Source organism: Oryzias latipes, chromosome 15 (genome assembly GCF_053564925.1).
Source record: "Oryzias latipes strain Hd-rR chromosome 15, Olatipes_Hd-rR_3.1".
NCBI lineage: Eukaryota > Metazoa > Chordata > Actinopteri > Beloniformes > Adrianichthyidae > Oryzias > Oryzias latipes.
The window spans coordinates 27,393,936-27,421,918 of record NC_136251.1 but is presented as its reverse complement, the minus strand read 5'-3'; the positions used below and the strand labels follow the sequence as shown (position 1 = coordinate 27,421,918).

Sequence of the window (27,983 nt, the reverse complement as noted above, 5' to 3'; positions counted from 1 at the left end):
CAAGAGTAAGATTTTAAAATCAATTCTAAAAGAAACAGGCAGCCAGTGCAGAGAGCGCAGTATTGGTGTGATATGATCACGCCGTCTGGTCCCCGTTAGAAGTCGGGCAGCGGAGTTCTGGACCAGCTGAAGACGGTGGAGGAGAGACTGGTCGATCCCGGAATAAAGGGAGTTACAATAGTCAAGTCTGGAAAAGATGAATGCATCACTAACCCTTTCCAGGGTGTCATGGGGGAGATATGGCTTTGCTTTACTTATTAATCTCAGATGATAAAAGCTGGACTGGACCACTGCACTAACTTGTTTGTCAAATTTAAAATGACAATCTAAAATGACCCCAAGATTCCTAATAAAAGACTGGTTAGAGTCTAATGACCCAATGGCACTGCTGCATCCTGTAAGGAGGTCCGTTTTCCCAAACCGAAGGACCTCGGTTTTGCTTTCATTCAAGTTGAGGAAGTTTAGGTTCATCCAGGCTTTAACCTCCTCTAAACACCTTTGTAAGTTCTCTACACACTGGACTCCCCCAGATTTGATTGATTGGATTGCTGGGGACTTTAACCATGCAGGCACCCCCTCTCCGCCACCCTGTCCAACTTCACCCAGCATGTAAACTGTCATACAAGGGACAGTAAAACCCTGGACCTTTTATATGCTAATGTCAAACATGCATATACTTCTGCACCCCTTTCCCCTTTAGGACACTCTGATTACAACCTGGTTCATCTCTTCTCTGCTTACACTCCAGTGGTGAAACAGCAGAAACCACAGGTCAAAACGGTGAAGATCTGGAATGAGGAGGTAACAGAGCAACTACGGACTGTTTTAACACCACAGACTGGGACGTTCTCTGCAGTCCACATGGGGAGGACATTGACGGTCTCCTAACTGGATCATGGACCATGTTAGTTTTTGCGTGGAAAACACAGTGCCAACAAAAACAGTGCAGTGTTTTTCCAACAATAAGCCCTGGGTCACTCCTGAGTTGAAGACCCTCTTAAATGAGAAGAAGAGGACTTTTCTCTCTGGGGAAGACGAAGAGCAGCGCAGAGTACAGAGGGACCTGAAATATAAGGTCAGAAGGTGCAAGGACTGCTACAGGAAGAAGCTGGAGCAGCGCCTGGAACAGAACCACATCCGTGATGCGTGGAGAGGTCTAAAACACATCTCGGACCACGGTGAGGCTAGAAATGGTCGCCAGGTCACAGGTGACCAAGCCTGGGCAAATGAACTGAACCTGTTCTTTAACAGATTTGATTCTGCCCAGCCCCCAGTCTCCATCCACATGGCCCCCTCTTCACACCTTTCCAGCTCAGGCAGCTCCTCCCAGCTTTAGCTGTAACCACCTCAGCACCAAGCAGGCCACTCTGCCCTTCTTCCAACTGAAGCAAAGGGCCCCCCCCAACAACTCAGAGCTCCAGACCAGCCACCGTACACCCACCCTCCACCCCCCTCGGCCTCACTCTAAATAATATTAGGATGGAGTTAAGAAGGCCAAAAGGGCAACAGGCCCTGACAACATCACCCCCAGGCTCCTCAGGGTGTGTGCAGACCAGATCTGTGAGGGGGGGGGGGGGGGGGGGGGGTTCATATTTAATATGAGCCTCAGACTGGAGAAGGTACCGGTCCTCTGGAGGACTTCCTGCTTGGTTCCGGTTCCAAAAGTACCTCGTCCTACGGAACCGAACCACTTCACACCTGTCACCTTAACCTCTCACCCGATGAAGGCCATGGAGAGGATCATCGTCAGTCACCTCCGCACCCAGGTAAGCTCAGCATTGGACCCGCTGCAGTTTGCACATCGGCCAGGCGTCGGGGTGGATGACGCCATCATCTACCTGCAGCATCGGGCCCTGTCTCACCTGGAGTCCCCCTGGGAGCACTGTGGCATGACACATAGTGATGTTTTTTTTTATTTCTTCAGTGCTTTCAACACCATCCAGCCTTCACTGCAGAGGATGAAGCTGGAGGTTGCAGGTGTGGACCAACATCTTACTGCTTGGACCTTCAACTACCTCACAGACAGGCCACAGTTTGTGAGGCTGCATGACTGTGTGTCTGATGTGGTGGTCTGCAGCACGGGGGCACCTCAAGGGACTGTGCTCTCCCCTCTCCTGTTCACCCTGTACACATCGGACTACACCTACAACTCCCACCACTGTCATCTGCAGAAGTTCTCAGATGACAGTGCCATTGTGGGCTGTGTATCGGGGGCGGGGGCGAGCAGGAGTACAGGGGGGTCATCACTGACTTTGTGGGCTGGTGTGAAGTTAACCGCCTGCTGCTAAACAACAGCAAGACGAAGGAGCTGGTCCTGGACTTCAGGAGGTCCCCTACACCACACTCACCGGTGAACATCCAGGGTTCAGACATTGAGTTTGTGGACAATTTTAAATGCCTGGGTGTTTACATTAACAACAGACTGGACTGGTCCAACAACACGGATGCTCTGTCCAGGAAGGGTCAGAGTCGCCTTCACCTGCTGAGGAGACTGAGGTCTTTTGGCGTGTGCAGAAAGCTGCTCAGGACTTCCTGTGGTGGCCTCAGTGGTCCTTTATAGAGTTGTGTGCTGGGCGGGGGGCAAAATAATAAAACTTATTCTTAATAGGCACCTTATCATTTGATGCTTAAAAATAACCTTGGTTCTAATAATTCAGTCAATTAAAAATGGTTTTCAAATTGTGAAAATACTTAAATCTTGTAAAAACCATGTTTTTACTTGTTTTTATTGATTTCTCTAATCTCAAGTTTTCCAAATTTGCCATGCTTATGAAACTCAGATATTGGCTTATCTGTCAAAAAGAGCCCATATTTAATATAGAGGCAGCTTTTGTGCAGGAGCTACATTTATTTGTGAACTTTTATGTTTTCTTCACCAATAATTTACTTTTTAGCATCACTTTATACCATTTTTTTCCCCTTAAGACTTTGAAGACTGTTTCATAATCTAAACCTTTGTTTAATTAAGTTGAGAGAAAAAAAGCCTGAAATGCTGCTTGCTTCTTACTTCATTACTAATGAAGAGAACAGAACCCCTTTACGTGCATGAGCAGAATAAAGTAACCTTTTTTATATTTATATATTGCATTTGCGTACCACTGCTACACATGTTTCCTTTATTACAGACCACACTTCTCTTTCTTATCTGATACAAATTTAAATAACAGTCATTCAAAAATACTTCCTTGCTGCTTCCTTGTTCTAATACACATCAGCAAACTTGTTGATGATCTTTATTCCAGAGGAGGCAGACATTTCGCCTCCAGGTGGAGCTCTAATAACCGTCTTCAAAGGCATACCTCACATTGGTAACTCCTGATATTACCTTATTCAAAAAAATACACATTTAAATCAGCCCTGGACTAGCAAATTAAAATATGTTGTGGTTACTCAAGGAGGATGAAAAGGTACTTTGTTTTCTTTTAGCTTTTATTGAACTGTAGACTTCTTATATTAAAAATAAACACATCTAAGTGGTTTTCCTCTTCTAATAATTTAACCCAGATGCTCTTGATTGACCAAAGTTGGCAGCCCTTCTCAAATTCACTTTTATTCATTGTAAATAATATTTTTATGTTGAGCGTCTCATAAGTCATTCAGTTTGTACTGTGGCATTAAATATGTTTGATTACCTAAATTTTTGCCTTGAATAAGTATGCTCAAATGCTGCTCATAAGGCATGTAAATCCTCAGAATGAAATAACAATTCTCTGTAATAGTACATTAATTATACTCATTCTCTGTTAGTAGTTGTCAATATCTTGGCAAACCTTTTTGTCAGTTGGGGTGGTGGTTGGGTTATTTTTGACTGATAATTTTCTTGTTCTTCATCAACCACCATGCCAGCCACAGATGCTTCTGACAGTTTCATACAATTATGGAATTAGGAGATGATTAAAGTATTTCCAATCGATGTACTTTAAAGTGAATCGGTTAAAGAGGCTCTTACAAATGCAGTTGAAAAAGTGCAAGAATCAACTGCTGTAACTGGTAAAAGAATTATGTAATTTCCCTCAAGATCAATGAAGTATCTATCTATCTATCTATCTATCTATCTATCTATCTATCTATCTATCTATCTATCTATCTATCTATCTATCTATCTATCTATCTATCGATCGATCGATCTATCTATCTATCTATCTATCTATCTATCTATCTATCTATCTATCTATCTATCTATCTATCTATCTATCTATCTATCTATCTATCTATCGATCTATCTATCTATCTAAATCTGTTATTATTCTTTCTTTTTTACATTTTAAGCTTTGATAGCTATTTTGTTTCAACATCTTTTTTCAGAGGAGTAAGAAATGCCAGATGGATTCTCAGCAGTGTTACAAATATCTGTCTTTAAGTTTTTTTTCACTTTCAGTTTTTACTTAAAACACGGCCATTTTACAGCCAAATTAATGTTTTCCGCTGTCTAAATAACAAAACAGTGACATTCTGAAATGTTTTGAGGTAGGAGTCATACTTTATTTGACACTTGAATTTCAAAAAAAGAAAAAAGCAATACTTCATTTAGTGCTCCAAGGCAAGCTTGCATCACAACCAGCGAGTTTTAAAAAATGTAAAAACATCATCTGGGCACAAACGATGAGACAAACACTAATCACACTTTCCAGAATCATTTAAAAAATTAAACCAGTTCAAACAATATCATGATCTGGTAAAAGTCTTTAATTAACACTTCTAAATTTTTAACTCCTTCAGCAACAAAGTGAAGCTGGGACAACAGGTAAGTCAGCTGCTTAAGCTAGCCCAGTAGTTAAAAGGTAAAGTATGATACACCACCAAGTGTAGTTTATTACATTATGTCAAATCTATTTTTCCTGCTTCACTTCCTTTTTAACACTATTGAATACATATCAAATCAAATCAAATCAAACTTTATTTATAAAATAGCGCTTCTCATGCACTTTGTGCAGCTCGAAGCGCTTTAACACTAAAAACAGTAAACACACAACATTACAATAAAAACCCCAACCCACCCTTCACCCTTCCCACTTCCCTCCATTAAACCACATGACCCATGGCTCCCACGTACAATGAATTATGACTATGTAACTGTAAAATAAATAAATAAATAAATAAATAAACAAACAAACAAGTATGGCTTGGCTCTGCTGTGAGGAAACAGTATCTGGGAATCCTTTCATACCAGGAGCCAGCCCGGCCAACGGAACATCGCCACAGTGCCCACCCAGACCGGGACAACACCGGGGTCCCCCTCACAGCCATAAAGCTGTAAAATTAGACCCCAGCTTCCCCAGCAAGGGCAACAACTGCAGCAACAACCGCTGACCAAGCCGGCAAGCCCTGGAGGAACAAACAAAAAAACAAAAACAAAAAAACAAACAAAAGAAAACATAAAATTGAGAATAAGATGCATAAAATTAAAATAAATACATAAAATAGCCTATACTAAAACTAATAGAATAAATTAGCAGCTAAAATCAACTAAAAGCTAAATTAAAAAGGTGGGTCTTGAGCCTCTTCTTAAAAACCTCTACAGTCTCTGCAGCCCTGAGGCTCTCCGGAAGGCCGTTCCACAGGCGAGGACCATAATGGCAGAACGAAGCCTCACTATAAGTTTTGGTCCTCACCTTGGGAACAACTAAGAGGCCAGCACCGGAGGACCTCAAGGTCCGCGAGGGCTCATATTTTAAAAGAATATCATTTAAATAAGAAGGCCCAAGACCATAAAAACATTTATAAACCATTAAAAGAATTTTAAAATCAATCCTGAAACGCACAGGGAGCCAATGCAGCGATTTTAAAACCGGTGTAATGTGTTCCCGCCCTCTGGTTCTCGTCAGAACTCGTGCCGCTGAGTTCTGCAATAGCTGTAGATTTGAAATAGACTTTTTGGGTAAACCAGAGAGCAGGGCATTACAATAATCTAAACGACTGAAAATAAAAGCATGCATTAGTACCTCTGTGCTGGCAAGAGAGAGGAACGGGCGGACTCTGGCAATGTTCTTAAGATGATAAAATCCTGTCTTAACGACATTTTTAATGTGTGGGATAAAATTTAGCTCAGAGTCAAAAAGTACGCCCAGGTTTCTCACACATTGAGAAGGTTTAAAATTATGAAGATGTGGTAAAATCTTCTCTCTCTTGTCTTCAGAACCGATGATTAAAACTTCAGTTTTGTCCTGGTTAAGCTGTAAGAAATTTTCTGCCATCCACAACTTTATATCTAAAATGCAGTTTAAAAGAGTGTTAACCGGTTCAAGGTCATCAGGAGACACGGCGATGTAAAGCTGTGTATCATCAGCATAGCTGTGAAAGTCAACGCCATGTCTCCTGATGACCCCCCCAAGAGGCAACATATATAAATTAAACAGTATTGGCCCTAAAATCGACCCCTGGGGAACCCCACAACTTATTTCGTGGATTCTTGAAGAGCACGTATCCATACTTACATAAAAGTGTCGATCTGTCAGGTAAGAGTAAAACCACTTAAGAACATTTCCAGAGAGGCCCACTAGACTACTAAGTCTGTCTAATAAAATCTGGTGATCTACTGTATCAAAAGCGGCACTAAGATCCAGCAGCACCACGACAGAAAGTTTCTGAGAGTCATAGTTTAATCTAAGATCATTAACGATCTTTAAAAGAGCCGTTTCTGTACTATGGCTTTTCCTAAAACCAGACTGATATTTTTCTAAAATTTTTTGGGCATTTAAAAACTCATGCAGTTGAGTTGCGACACTTTTTTCTATTATTTTACTTAAAAATGGTAAGTTGGATACGGGTCTATAGTTATCCAGATTTTTTGGATCTAACTGACTCTTCTTCAGAAGGGGCCTCACCACCGCCGTCTTACAGGCAGAAGGGAAGACCCCCGTCTGAAGAGAGCAATTTACTATATTTAAAAGCTCTGACTCAAAGAATCCATAAAATGTTTTAAAAAGTGAAGTGGGAATGGGATCTAAAAGGCAGGTTGTAGTGTTTACTTGGGATACAACTCGACCAAGCATCTCTGCGTCAACCAGTACAAAACTCCCCAGTGTTTCTTCTGGTAAAATCAATGCTGGAGGTCTGTTAAGATCCGTGTTTTGCATAGATGACATGTTTAATCTTATAGCATTGATTTTACCCATGAAGTGGTCTGCGAAGTCCTCACATGCAGCATTAGATGATGGCATGGAGGACTTGTTGAAGTCTTTGTTTATTAAAATATCAATGGTTTTAAAAAGAAATTTGGGGTTGTTTTTATTTTCTGAAATGATTTTTGAAAAATAGGAGGTTCTGGCCCGTTTAACTGAGTTATTGTAGATTTTGAGTTGTTCTTTAAAAATGTCTTTGTGAATTATTAATTTTGTCTTCCTGTATCTTCTCTCTGCTCTCCTGCAGTTCTGCTTCAGACCCTTAATGTCGTCAGTCTTCCATGGCATTTTAGGAGTGGCTGTTAATGTTTTTGTTTTGAGTGGAGCCACTGCATCTATGGAAGACTGAAGTCTGTTATTAAAATGATCAACAATAAAATCACAGGGTGCAGGTAAAATCTGAGCAGGAGTTTGCTTAAAAACATCAATAAAACTTGCAGCCACTTCAGGAGTTAAATACCGTTTCCTCACAGTTCTCACTGAGGCTTCCTGCTGGATTTCACTGGTGACAGTAAAAAACACACAATAATGGTCTGATATGGCCAAATCAACAACAGAGGACACCCCAGTGGACAGACCATAGGTAACGACCATGTCCAGGGTGTGTCCTCTGTTGTGAGTTGGCTGTGTGACATGCTGCTGAAAGTCCATGCTGTTTAGAATATTTAAAAACTCGCAGGCATAGATATCATCATGATTGTCAACATGCAAATTAAAATCACCAGTAATTAAAATCCTATTGTACCTAATATGAAGAGATGATAAAAGTTCCGAAAATTCTTGGATAAAACAGGAAGGAGGGGTTGGTGGTCTGTATACTGTGACAGTTAAAAATATGCTAATATCTAATATTATGTTGAACACTAGAGCCAAAATTTACTAATTTTATAAGTAGGTTTCATGCACATGTACGTTTTTTGCTTGTTCTGTTTATTAGTTCCTTTTATGAATGAATACCACAGTACGTTAACACATTCAATACACAGCATAAGTCCACACATAGGAGTCGAAAGGAGAAGCGAAGAAAGTAAAATCTTTTTTATTTCTGCCCCTATTCAAATCTTTAAGGAAGAAACAGATACAATACCAGATGATTTTTACCACCTGCTATTACGCACAACACTAACTTAACATATTCCTCAAGTTTCTTCTTAACAATTATTTTCTTGAATAAAAGTTTATCATGTTTGTTTTAAAGTAGTCCGAGCAAATTGAAACTTAAAATCATCTCTCCTTTTGGGACTTTCATCTTCTGAAATAAAAACAAATGACTTTTGTAAGCTTTATGGCAACTCTCTATTTTTAACTTTAAACATGTTAGATTGTTTACAGAACCAAATAATAAAATCAAACATGTAAATGTTAAAATTCGTGTTTTCATCCCAAATTTCTTCAGCAGACAAATTTATTGTTGATGCATCTTTTTCTGGGACTCAAATTCTTTTATTGGTAACCCTCAGTGGTCCCTTTTCACAAAGGCAGGAATGGAACTGACCCCCCTCCCGCCATTAGCATTGTCTTCATTCAAAATTTAATGTAAATGATTCAAAACGTTTTTAGCTTTGAATTATTTTGCTTAAAACAAAAATAAGAGTTTTGACTCATAAATGTGATCCTTCTTGAAATAAATCCTTGGAACTTTGTATAGTTCAGTTGAGATTCATCTGGGTTTTTACACTTTTTTTTCAAATTGATTTCACCTTGTCCTTGTTTTGTGAATTTATGTTGTGTCTGCATAGATCTTTTTACGGAACCCCTAAAGGGCCATATTTAGAAGTAAAAAAAAAAAAGTAGGTTTCTTGTGTGTATTGCAAAGTATCGGCTCACCAGATACCAGTACTAGTTCTAACTTTACTCATGCGTGCGACTTACTTTCTGGTGAGAACTACCGCTAGATTTTTTTCTCACATTCACAAGCAACTGGCACTTTCTTTTTACTTAAATGTTCCTTTAAGGGCTCCATACTTTTGTTATAAAACATAACAACTATTTAATCTCAATTTTTGTGATTTTCACAGAAAGAAAATGACCTAATATTTAATTGGAATCGAGTTTTTTTTCTACTGTTTCAGGTTTTTTGTGAAATTATTGTGTAAGATAACCAAAGGGCTAATGTTATTTGCACGCACTTCCGAGCGGTCAAGCACAAAAACTGATTGAAATTCATGTTGGCCATATGTAATACCTGTGGCCAAGATGCACATTGATGCATTGCCTGGACATTGTTGTTGATCGCGCGGATTAACCTAACCCTAACCCTTGTTCCGGGTCCGTGCGGTCAAGAAAAAAGTTTAGTACTGGCCGTACACATTTAAAAAAATTATGTGATAATAGTCACTTTCTATTGAAAAATATATCTAAAAAAATAAGATGGCCTTTTACTTAGAAGATATGAAGCATTGCCAAAAAATAAAAGAATAACAGAAAGAAGCATTGTCCTATATAAATGCCTGGCAACCAATTATGCAAATTGAGGATAAAAAAGAAAATTTAAAACAATATATTTAAAGAAAATAGCAGAAAATTTGTATTCATACACACAAAACAACCGTGCATTTCTCATGATGTAGGTGCAAAGTCTACTTGAAAGTGGGGCAGATTCCTTTGTTGTCTGAAACCTGTTTCTCAGAGTCTCATTTTCTCCTAAACATTTCATCTGCGTGGCCTGTTCGGGGGGTTTAAGTTTCAACCCTCCTCCAGACCTCTGACGGCATTGCCCGCGGCACGTTGGCGTCTGCATTGTACTCTGTAGAAACAAAAGATGCTAAAACAGGACTCACTACCTGGAGGGAGAGGACGAAACGCTCTGACGTCACGGGTTTTGTTGCTACCACTTCACGGGGGGTGTCGGTGTACGGAAATAAGACAATAAATACATCTGGAAGGCGCCATGTGGGATTTATCCCAATATTTTGAATAGTTTAGGGGCACAAATACAAAGGGAAAATTTGTGGGGCAATTTCATGAAATAATTAGCTGAATAGAGTAGCTCCGAGTTGAGTTATCAAAAAGAATTGTCTAAACGCAGCTCACGTCAGAGTGGGTGTATCATCTTTCCGATTGTACCTGAAAGCCTCAGCAACAGCAGGTCTCGCGGACGAGGAAGAGGATGACCATTTGAACAAAACCCTTCGCGTTGAGGGAGTTTGAGGGAGATTTGTTTTATTTTGATTCGATTTAAACGAACAAGACGTCGTAACGTAGCGTAGCAGCGATCCCGCACCTCCTAAAAATGCTCCAGTCACTCGCCAGCAATTCTTGCGTTCGTTTAATTCAAAATCACAAATCGATGTGGTATTTTTTATCGCTAGTTTTAGGCTATATCCTTTATCTAATTTTCGGGGCCGTGGTCTTCTCCTCGGTGGAGCTGCCTTATGAAGACCTCCTGCGTCAGGAGCTACGGGCCATCAAAAGGCAGTTCCTCCAAGAAAACGACTGCCTCTCGGAGGAGAGGCTGGAGAGGTTCCTGAAGAAAGCCCTGGAGGCCAGCAATTATGGGGTTTCCATCCTCAACAACGCCTCTGCCAACTGGAACTGGGACTTCACCTCTGCCCTGTTTTTCGCCAGCACGGTGCTGTCCACCACAGGTAGGTCACCGCGCCGACTCGCCTGCATGATGGTGATGCTAGCCTCTGCAGTGTAAACACGCACGAGCTCTGCTTCCCGCGAGGCCCCATCAGGCCAAAATAGAACCACAAATTAGTAAAAAAAAGTACATTTTTCATTATTTAAGCTTTGACTAAACGAAATAATATAAGAATGTTCAGAGAAAATAACCTTATACCTGCATAGCATCACATTTCTAAAATGTTGCATACTTTATTTTGAAAAAATATGTTATTGTTTAGGTTTTTATACAGTTGATTACTGGTGTTTTATTAACTTATTTGAATTAGATTCCCAAACTTTATGGTTTGTTTAGATGTACTTTTTCATCAAATTTGATCAAAAATTAGATTAATATTAATATGGCCAGTTTTGTTTTCCTTTTTGAAAAACAAATTCACCAAAGCACCAATGTTGTAAACTGATAAAAAGTGAAAGAAAGGTGAAGAAATTGCGATTTTGAAAGTAAATACATATTAGAATTGACTAAATGTTTTTTTAAGCCCAGCCCTACTTATTAGTTATTAGTTTGACACACTGTTGGGTTCTTTTTGCGCTTTGTGTTGTGACAGAGGTTACAACATACATTCCCAGACATTGTTAAGCTTTTGTTTATCTTTATCCTTCAAAGGGGTGTAACCCTGCATTTATCCCATTGTAAACATATTTTGTGGCACTTTGTTATATCACATAGCATTTAAACTGTATTTTTGTGAATTTATAATTAAGTCCTGTTGTCATTTCAACATTTTGTATTATTTAACACAAACTGGAACTTGAAATGCTTCATTTAAAGGTTTTACTCTCCTTTGCTTTTGTGATTCCAGCCTTTTTTTTAAACAAACTGCATTATTAACATGGACTTCGTCACTTGAAAACAGTATTAAAATGATCAATAAGCTAAGCTGCATTAAAAAACATGCAGAAAACAGGGTGACTGTGATACAAACTGTTTTATTTTAATGATTCATTTCATTTAGGAAGAGTTTTTCTCTCTTCCCCTATACACAGGGAAGTAAGACTAGTCCTAAAACATGAGATCAGGAGACTCTTCTACAGTTTTCTGGGACATGGTTGTGTCAGTGCTGATAGAAGAAGAGCTGTAAAACAAAATTCAGCTTTCAGCATTACCTAATGAACTTTGCAGCCTGCCTGCAAGTGGAATGCTTTCAAGAAAATCACACCACTAATCAGTCTTGACCTTAAAAAGATAACCCTTTTACTTTGAAAATGCTATTTTCAAAAAGGCTTGTTTCAAGCCCAAAGCCAGGACCTTCTCTGACTGTTCTGATCCATGACGGACAACACAACGTCTTCATCAATTGAAGAGGTTTTGTGGTTTAGTGGCACTTAGAGAAGCAAGACTTTCATTTCAAGCTGTTTACTTTCTCGCTTCACTTTTTTAACAGCTTAGTATCAGTAAAAGGCCTTGAAGATATAAGGTTAAGATATTATAGCCAGATTGAAAAAAATCCAATTGTCCCATAGGAAATGCAACAGCAATTCTGTTTTTTTTCTTCCTTTTTTACCCAATTATGTTTGTAATTAATTTTCTATTGTGAATATATTTCTTACTTTATCAATGGAAGTTCCACATTTTTTCTTTTAAATAACTAATTAGGTAAAAAATGTTTGAAGCTGTATCAAATTTGAGAAATATTTAAATATTTCTTCATAGTGGAATTGAAGGCAAACACCCAGGTCTAAAAGATGCATACTTTTTCTAACATAGTAGTAAAATATTTCATTTGAAAGTACTCCTAAATGCTACATTTGTATCTCAGATGTCTCTGCTTTATGACATCTTCGGCTCCTTCTGCCCTTAAATTAGGCCAAACAAGATGGGCCGTCAATTTAAACTGTGAAACTAGTAATGAGGAAGGTTGTTCCACATGGAGTCTGGTCGCTGATGTTGGTTGTTCTCTGCCAGCTGTGTCAAAGTTCAAAGCACACATGAAGATGGGAGATAATAAAGGATCCCAGTAAATCCTTGAGACGCACAATAGGAAGTTATAGTATTTAAAAAAAAAAAGACAACTAAAAATCTTTGGTATTTTTGTCATTCATGAAAAGTTTGAAAATAAAAAAAATCAGCAACATGGCAATAAAGCTTTTCATGAGGAAAGGAGAGTCAACTCAGTTCGCAGGCAGGTTAACAGTCCTGAAATCAGAATGATTAAAAAAAAGAAAATAAAAGGAAAAAGGTTTCATGACAAAACTCTCCACAGCAACGCTGATTTATGAAAAGTGCTTACAAGAGAAGTTTTTTGGTATTTGCTGGTGAAAAAATATTTTGATTTGAATGGTTTATTTCAAGCAATTAAATAAGAATAATAAACAAAAAACATAACAATCTACAGTCATGCATTCATACCGTGACGTATCAAACTTTGGATAATTAGACATAAAAGTAAATATTGCTTGAAAGGGAGTGGAAGGAAGCGAATTGATATAATCCCACCAAGAATGCCTAATTCCTTTGTCTTTATCTTAGTTTTTTTTATTCTAGTTTGGATTATTTAAGTGAAACTGCTTTTATTTGTGTTTTGATTTCATCCCTGGCTTACAGTAAATACCTAAAAGTAGAAACTTTTCAGTTAAAGACCCACTACTCAAAGTGTTCCCAGGGATCTTTTAACTATGATTATGTCGTTTTTAGCCAAAATAAAAGAAACCCAAGAAGTTTTTTGGGACATAGTTTCTGCAGAGCAGCAGGAGTTCATTGGAAATTCCCCCTTAAAGTTGTGGGCGGGACCGCTGGTGTTCCAGGAAAATGACCAGGAAAATGAAAACATACATGGATCTATTTGTCTGCAAGTGGATTTATCGGAATGGAGCGGAGCAGGGAGCGTGTCGTCTGCCGATTGTAGTTTCTACGTCACAAATGCGCTCCTTCTCAAACAGCTTTTTTTTGTCTGCTCCTAATTGACAATGATTTAAATAAAGAAATACTTTAGGAAAATGCCACAAGAACATGTTAAAAACATGATTTTCATCTTTAATGATTACTTGATTTTCCCAAATAATGCAGAATATATGCAAATAGTCAATTTGTTATGATTACAAACATACATCAATGAGAAAACTAGATTTTGAAATCCTCTGATAGTACACAACAGGTACTAGATGGTATAACGAATACCTTTCACAGTAAAATACGTCTATAAACTCGTAATGTGTGAACTATGTTCTTCATAATTTTTCCGAGTATCTTTAAGTAATCCAAACATTTTTGTGTCTATTTTTTCTCAACAGGATACGGTCACACAGCCCCTCTGTCCGATGGTGGGAAGGCCTTCTGCATCATTTACTCTGTGATTGGCATTCCCTTTACCCTCCTCTTCCTCACCGCTGTGGTGCAAAGGATCATGGTGTTCACCACGCGGAGGCCAGTCGTGTACATACACACTCGCTGGGGGCTGTCCAAGCCACTCGTGGCCATCGTACACGCCACTCTGCTCGCCATGCTGGCCGTCTCCTGCTTCTTCCTCATCCCCGCTGCTATTTTCTCTGCGCTGGAGGAGAACTGGAACTTCCTGGAGTCCTTCTACTTCTGCTTCATCTCTTTGAGCACCATTGGTCTGGGAGACTACGTACCTGGAGAGGCGGCTAACCAGAAGTTCAGGGAGCTCTACAAAGTGGGCATCACTGGTGAGTTTATCTCATGGCTAGAAGACGGTCACATTATTTTAATTTCTGCTAACAAAAAATGTATATTTCTTTGTATTTGTACTAAATTCAGCAAAAAAGACAACCTTAAAAATCTTTCCTCTACACAGAAATCCATTCTGGATTTAAAGCAAAGCTCACTGAGATGTAATGATTAACTGACATGAAACTGTTACCTTTAGGTGATTTATGACATGACCTTTGACTCAGATAATGGATCTATTTCTCAACTACTTTTCTGGAAATATTAACCATATGCAGGATAGTTAGATGTTTTTATTTACATATTTTATTTTACAAAACATTATTTTTTTTCTCTCCAAAATGCTTTTAGACAGGCAGATCTCAGGACAGCTTATTTTTATAGATCAAGGCATAACAGATAAGGATGAACATCCTTTTCATAAAGATTTTAGAAGTAGATTAAACTGTGAAAGTCGGTGCTAAACAACCACAGACAATTTCCCTGGCTTTTAAACCACTTAAAACCTGTGATATTTTCCAATTAATGCAAATTTTATATATATTTTTTCTTATTTAAGCCATCATAAAACTGAAATACAGCTTACTGGGGAGCGGTAAAGCACTGACTTCACTTCCTGGGTGATTTGTGTGACAGATTGTCTTCGCTGCCTGAGAGCGTCTAGAATGAAAATCATTTTGGGAGCAGAGAGTCTTGACAAGCTGTGGGCATGCATGACTGCTGAATGCTCCCCTCCTAAAGCGTCTCCAGCATGCGCCATGTGGGTGTGCGGTGCGCAGCGGCTACAGAAATGACGTCAGTTAGCAGGAACAATGTGCCAACCTCCGGGAACAGAGAAGGCTTGGACAGAAGGTGTTTGCACATATGACGCCTCCTTTTATTTTTCACTGCGTCTTTTTATGGAGTTTTAAATATTTGGTTAGGAAGAGGCACCGTTAGTATACAGGATATAAGACAGGAGACTGAGAGAATCGAGCTGAGCAAATATGACATGTATGCTGAATATGTAATACCATATGCACACAGTTGTCCCTTTCTCGTTTTTTTCCATGACTTGACAGTCATTTGTGGATATTGTTTTATAAATAGGTCAAGAAACACCAGACAGTAGATGTGCAAGATTTAAAAAGGTTGTGTTTTTCTTACACTGCCTTGCAAAGCCTCCACGACAAGTGAACTACTGCCACCTAGTGTCAGTGTGAAAAACAACCTGTAAAGGAACAAGAAAGCAGCTTCAGTTTGAACAGTGACTTGCAAAAACCCCTGTTAAAAATAGCTGCAAGTATTATTTTCCTTATATTTCCCTCTTTGGGCTATTGTCTCTTAAAAATGATCAAATCTAGTCCTAGAGGTACTTGACAGCATTCGAAAAACTTAACATTTGTAATAAAATACATTATTATCCAAGATAAATGTATGTAGTTGACTTTGAATTCAGCCGAATATTCAATTTTGAGAGTCCTAAATTTAAAAAACTATCTGCTTTAGTGTCTAATTGAATTCGTTTATTTTTGACCAACCAAAACAAAATATAGACCACAAATATAGACTGATGTATCAAACCTAATTAAGATATTTAGTCATAAATAAGTTTGAAAATAATGCCAATATAATTCATCTAAATCATAGACATATTTGCAGTTATACATGTACAAACCATTTAGTCCATTAAATATACTGTTTGTCAAATAGTTTGATTAATTGCTTGAAAAAGAGTGGTAGATTTATTCTTTTACTTTTTTTCATTGCAAAATCGTTTTGCAGATATTTTATCTTTATTTTAATAAAGATATTTATTTTCATTAATAATTTACTTTATTTTATTTTTAAGAATTTAGACCAAAACATGACTGTTATGTCTTTTTTTATGCCTTTATTGTTTTAATACCGGAAATCCTTTGTAAAATGACCAATTTCTTTTACCTTACATGGTTGAAAAAAGGTTGAAATCGCTGATAAATCTGGTAATACCGTTTTTGATTGATCTCAACAGATTGTACTGTTTCTTTAAATCCTGGCCTGTTTGTTTGTGTCCTCAGTTTACCTGATTCTGGGTCTGATCGTCATGCTGGTGGTGCTGGAGACCTTCTGCGAGCTGCAGCAGCTGAAGCAGCTGAGGAAGATGTTCTACCTGAGGAAGGAGAAGCCCCAGGACCGCGTCCACATCCTGGAGCACGATCACCTGTCCTTCACCACCGTGTCTGACAGCACTGCAGCCCACAACGAGGAGAAAACCCAAACCTTCGTCAGCGTCCCAACTCTGGTCTCTCCCAACGACGATCCCATGATTCAGTAAAACCACGGAGGCTGGAGGTAGATGAATCGGGCCCGTCTCCACCTACGCAACAGCAGTCCGTAAGATTCAAACCAATACGTTCAAAATGTGGTCGAGACGTCTCCATCGTACCGCAGCAAACGCATTATAAAAGATAAAGTAATTAAAAAATAAAAAGGAAATCAACACAATTTCTGTTACTGACAGACGATAACAGCCTTTATAAATCCTATTTATTGCACATTATTTGCTTTACCTGCTGCCCATGGAAAAGAAGAAACTCCTTTTGCAAACTGTAGACATTGTTGTGCCATGAAGACCTTTGTATAGATCGATGCTTGACACTCATGTAGAAATAAAAGCAGGATAAATATTTTAGGTCTACGCAAGATAAGAAGTATAATCCTGAAAAACATTCACAGATAATATAATACTGGTTGAAGTATTGTACTCGTAATATGCTGTAGTATCTTTTTGTGTTCTTTTTTTTTTTAGAAATGTTTTCAGTTTTTAATGGTAACATTTAATTAAAAGATGAAGGATGAGGTACGTCTTTTAGCTAGGATTTTTTTTTTAAAGCTCGTCCTTAACAGTCTGAACAGGCTCCATTTGCTTTCAGTATTAAACGAGCATCTATAAATCAAAATTTAGGAGCACAGCTTGGTTTAAAACAACTGTACAGGCAGAATTTAGAAGATGACTTTAAAATGTAAATTACAGGGTTCGTTCAAGCGGCTGCTACTACGTTTCTGTCATCTTTCCTGGGGTGTTGCATTTCATTTTTTAGGGTTGTAAAGCTCACGACTTCACAATACTGTAGAGCTGTTTTCGGCACGTTTAGTGTGAAGCTCTTTGATTCACTGACAATAAAGGGAAGGAAGGTCCCCCCCACTTACAAAGGGGAACCCAAAACCACAGAGCTGTTGCGTGTTTGCTCATGACGCTGTTGACGGGAAGGCAGTGGATCGTGCTGCTGCTGAGCCTCTACACGCCTTTCACTGTCTTGACCACATTTGAATGTAAAAATGTATATTCTGAAGGTTTACAAAGTGCGTCGAGTGGAAATAAGGCTGTGTTCTGAAAAAAGGCACCTTGGGAAAACTTGACCTTCCAGGACCAACACGATTTCTGAAAACACGCTGTCATTATTTATTTAGCAAAAAAAAAAAAAAAAGGATTTCAAAATGCAGAAGAATTGTGAGGACATCTGCTTTTGAGATTTCAAATGTGTTCAAATGTATTTGGACTCTAATGTCAGAATGAAGGTGATTATAAAACCCTACAAAAAGAAGGGAAAGCTGCAAAATAGTTCAAATGACTTAATCACAGGTTTGCTCATTTTTAAACCACAATCTGCATTTTTCTTTATTTCTATGGAAGACTGAGTAATACATTTTCAAAGAGGGACTTTGTGTTGTACTGAAAAAACACTTGAACATAGCCGTTAGGATCATGGACTTACTGGTAAAATGGGTTTTTCTGTCACACCCTGCTGTCCTTTCAAAGTAATGTAAAACATTGGGATTTTATTTCCCATAGTGGGAAAATGTTCCTTCAATAGAATGAAGGAGACTTGACAGATGCCTCAAATCCTGAATCAGTTTTAAATTCAAGAGACTTTTATCTAAAGGGCATCTTGCAGAAAGAAATCCAAAGGGCGCAGAGCTGTTTTTCCACCCAAATGTGGTTAAAATACTTTTTTTTTTTTTACCACAAAGCCTCTCACGTCTGTATTCAAATGTCCAAAACAGCTGAAAAAACTCTGAAAACCCCTGCGGAAGTTTTGAATTCTGAAAGGAAAAATGTTGGATGATCTTGTCAATGTCAGCTTTAATTGCCTTTTGTTTACCATAACCCTCAATAAAACAGTTTTTCTTAGGATTTAAGCTCCCTTTTAATCTGGAAATTGCATCAGATATACTCCTGATGTAATATCTGTCTGCACATTTCAGGGAGATTTAATGATATAAACATAAACAAAAATGACAGAGGCTCATAAATGATCTTTTTCAGGTATTTGTTGGATTTGTTCTGTTCATGGTTACCTTTATTTTTCTGTTATTGATTGACACTGAAAAAGGAAGGTTAAGAAATGTGCCTGCATTTAAAGCCATCGTCTCTTTTTAGCTGTGAACTGTAATTCCGACTGTAAATGTACAAATGTTTGATGTTGATTGAAGCTTTTGTCCCGCAAAACTCTGTTTCTCATGCTGGTTGTCTAAGTTAAAGATTAAAGTATTAGTTCTGGGGGTTATTTCCAAGAAAATTGTCATTTTGTGAGGAATAGTCAACCACTGAAACCATTTATTTAAGCTGAGAAAAAATGAAATGTTCTTGTACATATATTGAATGGATTCATTTTCACATTAAAATTAAAGGACAGATCTGTCTCTTAACTGTCTTAAGTTTTGGCTCAACTTCAACTAAGAAAATCTCAGATTGTAATATGCCAGTACATCTTAAATAAAAATGTCATTTCATTGTTATTTAATCCGACTTTTGTCCTCATTTTTCTTCCTTTCGCCTGATTAGTACCCTAAAGATTTTTGACACTGGCTGATCCTGCAGTGGCTCATGGGAAATGTGCTCTGAAGGCAACACGCGTGATTATATAATGGGAAATTACCATAAAATTGTTCCTTTAGATGAACAGGAGTAAGTGCAGGGGTCTGTGATAAACAGTTAAGCTTTTGTTTGCATGAATCCACTCGGATGAGTCGGAAAGAAGAGCGGAAAAAAAGAAGAATGGAAGTGATTAACTGCAGGGACTAGGGCAGCTTCAGAAAAAAAAGTGTTGATACTTGGATGCTTTAGTAGGGGATTACATTTCTGCCATTAATTGAAAGGGCGTAAAGACAACTGAGCAGGCGTATTCAGGAACTTAGCCTTTCAGCTCATTTTTGAATTAGAAATGAAGGTACATCTTTGAAGAGAGCTCTAATTGAAGTTGGAGTTCTAACAAATTGATTACCTGGAAATGATTTATTTACTTGGGTTGGAAAACATTGCTCAGACTTAATCTATGAGCTTGTTTACAAGGCAGAGGTAATTTAATAATTATATAGGACATGGAAAGAACTAAGATTTTAATGCAGAACAGAATTTTCTTTACATAAAATCATTTTTAGATGCATAATTCATGTCATTGCTGCAGAGCATGTTGTGCTTTATATCTACAGCAGTGAATGTCTTGCAAAAGAAGAGGGAATGTAATAGCGTTATGCTTTTGTTTTATTCAGCAGCTGTATTTCCTTTAGAAGAGTAATTACCTCTGACACACAGGCAGTTCTCCCCACTGAGGCACTGAGCTGACATCCACACTGTGAAGTTCATGAGCAAAAGCAGCTCAAACGGCTCACTAGCAGTGAGTGTTTGTTGGATCCGTGTTGCGAGAACACAATTACCTGTGGGCGCAAGCCGAAATAACTCACAACTGTAGCGCAAAGGCACTTTGTCTTGAATTGACAAAGAAGAGCAGTTTTTCTTCTGTCAGTGTAGAAAGCCACAATGATCTGGCTAACATGGTCCTTTAGGGTTTATACATTTTGAGTTGGTTTTAAATCATAAATGACTTGCATGAAATAAACAGCCCACAATGCTTTTTCTGCATTGCTGAAAGTCCTTGTATATTTTATAAGTACATCTTCAACAACGGTATGTGGGTGAGATAAGGCTATGCAAGCTAAGCATTGGAAGAAAAAAATTAAATACAGTGGGGCAAAAAAGTATTTAGTCTGCCACCAATTATGCAAGTTCTCCCACTTAAAAATAGGAGTGAGACCTGTAATTTTCATCATAGGTATACCTCAACTATTCTTCTGATTTTTAAAGAATTTATCTGTAAATTACGGTGGATAAAAACTATCTGGTCCTGGACCTTAAAAACAAACAAGATTTCTGGCGTTCACAGACCTGTAACTTCTTCTGTAGGAGGATCTTCGAAAATGAAATGAACCCGTTTGAACTGGTTCTCCATATAAACGAGACCTGTCCACAACCTCAAACAGTCACACACCAAACTCCACTACGGCCAAGACCAAAGAGCTGTCAAAGGACACCAGAACCAAAGTGTTGACCTGCACCAGGCTGGGAAGACTGAATCTGCAATAGGTAAATCAACTGTGGGTGCAAATATTAATTAATGGAAGACAAACAAGACACCTGATAATCTCCCTCCATCCGGGCCACCTCGCGAGATCTCACCCCGTGGGGTCAAAATGATGACAAGAATGGTGAGCTAAAATCCAAGAACCACAGGAGGGGACCCAGTTAATGACTTGCAGAGAGCTGGTGCCAAAGTAACAAAGGCTACCATCAGTAACACACTAAGCCGCCAGGAACTTTAACCCTGCAGAGCCAGACGTGTCCCCCCTGCTAAAGCCATGTGGAGGCCCGTCTAAAGTTTGCTAGAGAGGTGATTTGGATGATTCAGAAGAGGATTGGGAGAAAGTCCCAATTCTCAAACCAAAATAGAACTTTTTGGTAAGAACTCTACTCGTCTCTCAGAATGCTGAGTTGCATCCAAAGAACACCATGCCAATACTGTAAAGCATGGGGTTGGAAACATCATGCTTTTGGGCTGTTTTTCAGCAAAGGGACCAGGACGACTGATCCGTGTAAAGGAAAGAATGAATGGGGTCACGTAATGTCAGATTTTGACTGAAAACCTCCTTCCATCAGCAAGGGCATTGAAGCATGACAACGATCCCAAACACACTGACGGCGAAACAAATGAGTGGCTTCATAAGAAGCATTTCAAGGTCCTGGAGTTGCCTAGCCAGTCTCCAGATCTCAACCTCCTAGAAAATCTTTGGAAGGAGTTGAAAGTCTGTGTTGCCCAGCGACAGTCCCAAAACATCACTGCTCTAGAGGAGATCTGAGTGGGGGAATAGGCCAAAATACCAGCCACAGTTTGTGAAAACCTTGTGAAGACTTACAGAAAATGTTTGACTGATGTCATTGCCAACAAAGGGTATATAACAAAGTACTTAGTTGAACTTTTGTTATTGACCAATTACCTATTTTCTACCATAACTTTCCCTCTCACTTGATTAGATATGCATCTCGATACATGGTCCACAAATTGATTCAAGTAACTTTGTGGTGATACGATACAGTCCAATTCTTTTACCTAAATGGATATAATATACAGTTGTGCTGATACGGTTACACATCCTGGAAGAAATTATGATTTCTTGGTCACTTTTCAGAGAGCATGAATAATAACACAAAGACTTTTTTCCACTCATAGTTAGTGGTTGGGTGAAGTTATTTATCGTCAAAGAAATTCTGTTGACAACAGAAACTTCCCAAATGACCTGGTTAAAAAGTTTACATACCCTGATGGTTTTGTTTTGAAAACATGTACACATGCTGATATGAAAGGGTTTGAACGGCAGCTAGAGGTACCCACATGTCACTTGTTTTTCGGCAATCAATGTTTGTGCACAATGGTGTCTGAGTCTCTGGACTCCCAACAGACCTTTACATCCGTCCTCCAGTGCTGCACTGACATTTCTGGATCCTGAGTCATGGGGAAAGCTAAAGAGCTGTGAAAAGATCTACGGGAAAAGGTAACTGAACTGTACGAAACAGGAAAGGAATAGAAGAAGAAATCCAAGGAACTGAGAATGCCAGACAGCAGTGCTCAAACTTTGTGGAAGGTGAGGGGGGTTCTGTTGAAACCAAACCACGGTCACAAACATTTCTGCCAGAAAAATTGTCAGGGTTGCCAAGAAAAAGCCACAAATAACTTCATCTGTGATCCAGCCTATCTGAGAAACTGTGGTATGGATATTTCAAGATGTACAATAAGGAGGCACCTGAAGAGACAAGCCTCCAAACTTCTGCACCAAGGTCATTTGGAATGATGAAACCAAGAACGAGCTTTTTGGCAATAACCATAAACATAAACATCAACAAGTGCCCTTGGTGGGCAGTAGCCCCCAGACTTGAGGTGTGGCTACAGTAGATCCCTGGAAAACCCTCACACATCTCAGTCCAGAAAAGCGCAGTGGTAGGAACAACTACAATATAAAAACTTTTTGATCTTTCTAATATTCCTGACTTTTTTAGAAGAGGACAGAAATATTAAAGTCCTCTCTGCTTTCTTTTTGGCGCTCTTGGTTTAAATCTTCCCATCTTCCGCAGCAGAGTGATCAGAAGATGTAGTGAAATGGGCTGCAGCAGAACCACCTAGACTCCCTCGCTCATCTGAGTGGAAATTAGCAGCTTAATATTTCAATTTGATCATTTCTTGTAATTGAAAGAAGATAAGAATCTGCTGAGGTTTTCTCCCCAAAAGATGAAAAGAATTTGAAATGATGTTTAAAATGCCATCACCACTCCTACCCCCATCCTGAATAATGAATAAAAAGAACCTCACTGGTCTGCAGATTTGACGAAACATGAAACATGAATGTATGCATGGATGAAATGATGAACCGCCCACTCTTTCTGACACGATTTCATGGAAATGCAGAAGCTCCCTGGGGTCATTTGTGTGACATTTCACAACTTTGGTGAATTTGATTGTTGTGACTGTCACTCCCAGTACGATAGAGGTGGAAGTGGTCCGGGTTCATCCAGGACAGGGAGGTCTTTTTGACTGTGACGACTGACTTCCCCTTCCTAAATAACTGCTCTGTGATGTTGGAGCAACTCGATTTAGAAACACTCGTATACACAGAGGGACTGTGTGAAAGCAGGGGCCTGAAGCAAAAACATTTCCCAGCACTGTTACTGCTCTCACTGCCAGTGTCACATTTAAGTCAAAACTTCACATTTGTCCATTTTTTAATTTCTAAAATCAGAACCTGGTTCTTCATAAGAATCACACATCTAAAGTGTAAACATTTGTGCCACAACAAAAGGGAGACAATGGTAAATACTTGTATAGTGCTTTCTACCTTCCTCGAAGGCCCAACCTAACCCATTCACACACTTGTGGCAGCTCTGCTGCTGAACGCTGACGCCATCATTCCACCAGCGACAAGATGGGGTTTGGTGCCTTGCCCAAGGACACTTAAACACATGTGGGAATTGAACCTGCAATCTTCCAATCAGAGGTCGACCAGCCTACCGCTGCACCACGGCTGCCCCAGTGCTAAGTGGGTTCTGGAACTACATGCGTTCCTCTTCTTGTAGCCATTCGGGAACCAGCTTTCTCTCTTTCTGCGTTTGAGATAATCAAAACATGGAATAAGTTCACATTTGCATTTATAAGGGGCTGGAGTACAAAGAGGAAAACACAAAACACACCATCTGCTCTGAGTTTTCCCAAGAGTTCATTTATCTGACTAAACCATCAAAAGTTTTTGCTCCATGAAAGGGAAACAAACAGACAGGAAAATCCCTGGGATAATTTTTAAAGATGCACACATCAATGAAAGGAAAAATGACCCAAAATTTGTAAAAGATCAATGGTATTAAATTAAAGGGATGTAAAAAAAACATGACTGACTGTTCATTTAAAAGCATTCCCAGGACACAGTTTCAGCAGAGCAACAGAAGTTCATCAGAAATTCTGTGACTACGGAGCAACCCCGAGCCCCATTCCCATCATCCATAACTGGGCTGTTTACACGCTCTCCTGCCAGCTTACATTCCCTCACACCCCCCAACCTAACATCAACTGTGCAAAAAAAATGGCGAGCAATATCTGAGCTATTCAGTTTTCCTTGTCAACCCAGACAAGGAAAACAAAGACGTAGGTGGATCTAGTCGTCTACAAGTGGATGCATCAGTGCAGGGAACTTGTGGCCCGTCCAACGTAGTTTCTACATCCCAATGAAAGTGTCCATCAGATGATCCCAAGTTAAGCTTGCTTCTTAATGTGCATTGAACAATTACAAAAACAGTGGCCCAAAACCAGAAAACGAACGAAGATTCCCCTGAGTCTTTGGTTTTCATTTTCAGGTTAATTTTACTAACGTTTATTCAGTTTGTGTGTTCGTCTTCTTCTTCCAATACTTTCCGGCAGGTACACAGGTAGGTGTAAGGCTGCCCTCCACCGGTCCCCAATATAATATAATATAATATAATATAATATAATATAATATAATATAATATAATATAATATAATATAATATAATATAATATAATATAATATAATATAATATAATATAATATAATATAATATAATATAATATAATATAATATAATATAATATAATATAATATAATATAATATAATATAATATAATATAATATAATATAATATAATATAATACAATACAATACAATACAATACAATACAATACAATACAATACAATACAATACAATACAATACAATACAATACAATACAATACAATACAATACAATACAATACAATACAATACAATACAATACAATACAATACAATACAATACAATACAATACAATACAATACAATACAATACAATACAATACAATACAATACAATACAATACAATACAATACAATACAATACAATACAATACAATACAATACAATATAATATAATATAATATATTTGTTGTTTATTTGCGTTCATGTTACTCTGTTCAATTATTCAGGTTCCCCTTCGTGATTCCACCCGATTCATTAAGTAATCCTCCACAGCTGTTTCTGATTCTGTTAATTGCTTCCTCAGTGAATGTCAGAGAAGATCCACCTCTTCCAGTTCAGAAGAGTGGGAAGGAATTTCTCTTCCTGACAGCATCTAGATTTAAAAATTGGCTCTGTTCATTTATCAGTTCTGTGTGCTGATGAGGAGGTTATCTATCTATCCATCCATCCATCCATCCGCTTCAATGAGTCTAATTCGATGAGCTTTAATTAGTCAAAGCTCTTTATTTTGTTTTTGTTTTTGTGTTTAGTTCTATTAACTGTTAATAGTTTTTATTTATTCTCATCTAGTCTCCAGCTCTTGGGTTTTGCACAAACATGAGGTTTTTGAATGTTTTTTTTACTACTTCACAATTTGTTCAAGTAATTCATCATTAAAACAGTTTTTGTGGCAATGCTTCATTTCCATTTTTTAATACAGCCTCAGATTCTTTGTTTTGTATGTATTTTTCATTATATTGCATAATAGTCCCACAATTAAACTACAAAAAAATCAATTCTGAGTAGTAAACTTTGAGATCAAGCAGCTTTTATGTAATGTAGTAAAGATCAAAAGTATCGAGACAAAAAAAAAAAAATCCTAAAACAAAACAATATGAGTCAGAAATGATGTGAAAATATCTAAAAACAACAACAGGCGAAGCTCGGCTAAACTATATAAAAATTTCCATTGATGTATTCCAAGGGGAATTATGAAAATTTAATGTCATAACTTTTCTTGTTTTTGTTTTCGAATGAAAGCCAAAGCTAAAAACCTTTTTGAAACCTTCAAGTTCAATTTTGAATGATAACCACACGAACAGGGGGGGGGGGGTCATTACTACATCTCTGTAAACAGTTGATATGATTGGCAGACGCAAAGGTGAGTTGACATGTCTTTAAATACCTGATGGTGTTGTCACACCTTTCTGTGGCTGTTTGAAAACAAAAACAAAAAAGTCTGATCTGGGGGGGGGGGGGGGGGGGGGGGTGTTCCAGGAAGCATGTTTAAACTACACTGACTTTAACCCTGAACTCTGGCTGAAACTTGCTTACTCTGCGTATGTCGGTTCCAAAAGGCCGGATATGGGTTAGCGTAATTAAGCTCGAATTGATAACCCTGGGTTAATGCGAATGCACGGCAAGTACATAAAGATATTCTCAATGGATCACCGATTTCCGGAGTCACCATGGAAACGCGTGGAGAAAAAAAGGAGAGCCCTATACTCCAGTGAGACGGAGTCTGAGATTTTAATGACGGGGTGTGAATATTATACGTCCATCAAAAATTGAAGAGATGTTGTAGATCAGCCGAAAGACTTTGGAGAAAACACAAACTTGATTTCTGTAAGTAAAAATAACCCCAGAGTCCTCTTCACCACAATTGAGTTCTTGATCAGCTGAAATGTGAACAAAAACACAATGCCAGCCTCCGCCTCATTGTGTGAGGACTTTGCAGACAACTTCAGGAGCAAGATCGATTCTGTTAGATCTAAAATCATGAATGAACAGAAATGCCTTTTTATTGGTAATTTCTTGATTTTACCTGAGGAAGCACTGGACAGTTTTGACCTGGTTGAAGCTGCAACACTTGGTCGAGTTTTCTCCCAAGTTAATCCAACGACCTGTTTTTTAGATCCCATCCCTACATCACTTTTTACGTCTTTTGAGAGTGAGATTTTAAATATCATGAACTCCTCTCTACAGACGGGAATTTTTCCAGCTGCCTTTTATATGGCAGTGGTGAAAACGTTACTTAAGAAAACTAATTTAGACCCTTCAGTTTTTAATAACTACAGACCTGTGTCCAACCTGCCATTTTTAAGCAAGGTTTCAGAAAAACTTATTTTTAGTCAGCTAAATGAGTTTCTCTTACAAAACAGCATTTTTGAGATAAACCAGTTTGGTTTTAGAACGAACCACAGTACTGAGACAGCCTTGTTAAAAATCGTTAATGATGTCAGGTGTGCCTTTGATTCAGGTCAAATCTCAGTACTAGTTCTACTAGATCTAAGCGCAGCTTTTGATACTGTTGATCACCTGATCCTTGTAAACAGACTTAAAAGTCTTGGCCTTTCAGGGACTGATCTCAAGTGGTTGGAATCGTATCTCATGGAGAGAAACTTTATGGTAAGCATGGACACACACTTTTATGGGGTCCATGAAATGAATTGTGGTGTGCCTCAAGGTTCCGTCCTTGGCCCCTTGCTTTTTAACATTTGCATGCTTCCTCTGGGGAATGTCATCAGAAGCCATAACATCATCTTTCATAGCTATGATGATGATACCCATCTGTACATAGCTATGTCTCCTGATGACACAAGACCAGTAGAAGCACATTTTAACTGTATTTTAGATGTGAAATCATGGATGTCAAGTAATTTTCTGCAGCTCAACCAGGAAAGAACTGAAATTTTAATTATTGGTCCTGAAGCCAAGAGAGAGAAACAGTTTCTGAAGCTACAGGAACTTTCAGTAAGTCATTCAGAAACAGTCAGAAACCTGGGTGTTATCTTCAACTCTAAGCTAACTTTTATCCCCCATATAAAACAGGTGGTTAAAACTGTTTTTTTATCATCTTAGAAATCTGGCTAGGGTCCGCCCACTACTCTCTCTTGCTAACATGGAGATGCTAATGTATGCTTTTATCATGAGTAAAATTGATTACTGTAACGCCCTGCTTGCTGGTCTTCCAAAAACCAACATTAGAAACCATCAGCTTCTCCAAAGTTCTGCTGCACGAGTTCTCAATCTTTTAGCAAG

General features: G+C 38.5%; 1 protein-coding gene across 1 annotated transcript; it reads left to right on the top strand.

Moving 5' to 3' along the window:
* The first annotated feature begins 9,899 nt into the window (after positions 1 to 9,899).
* Positions 9,900 to 19,145, top strand: kcnk1b (potassium channel, subfamily K, member 1b). The gene is made up of 3 exons (XM_004077438.5): positions 9,900 to 10,708; positions 13,983 to 14,378; positions 16,419 to 19,145. Exons 1-3 carry the CDS (start codon positions 10,354 to 10,356, stop codon positions 16,673 to 16,675), a joined length of 1,008 nt encoding a protein of 335 aa, XP_004077486.1. The 5' UTR covers positions 9,900 to 10,353; the 3' UTR covers positions 16,676 to 19,145.
* The last annotated feature ends 8,838 nt before the right edge of the window (positions 19,146 to 27,983 follow it).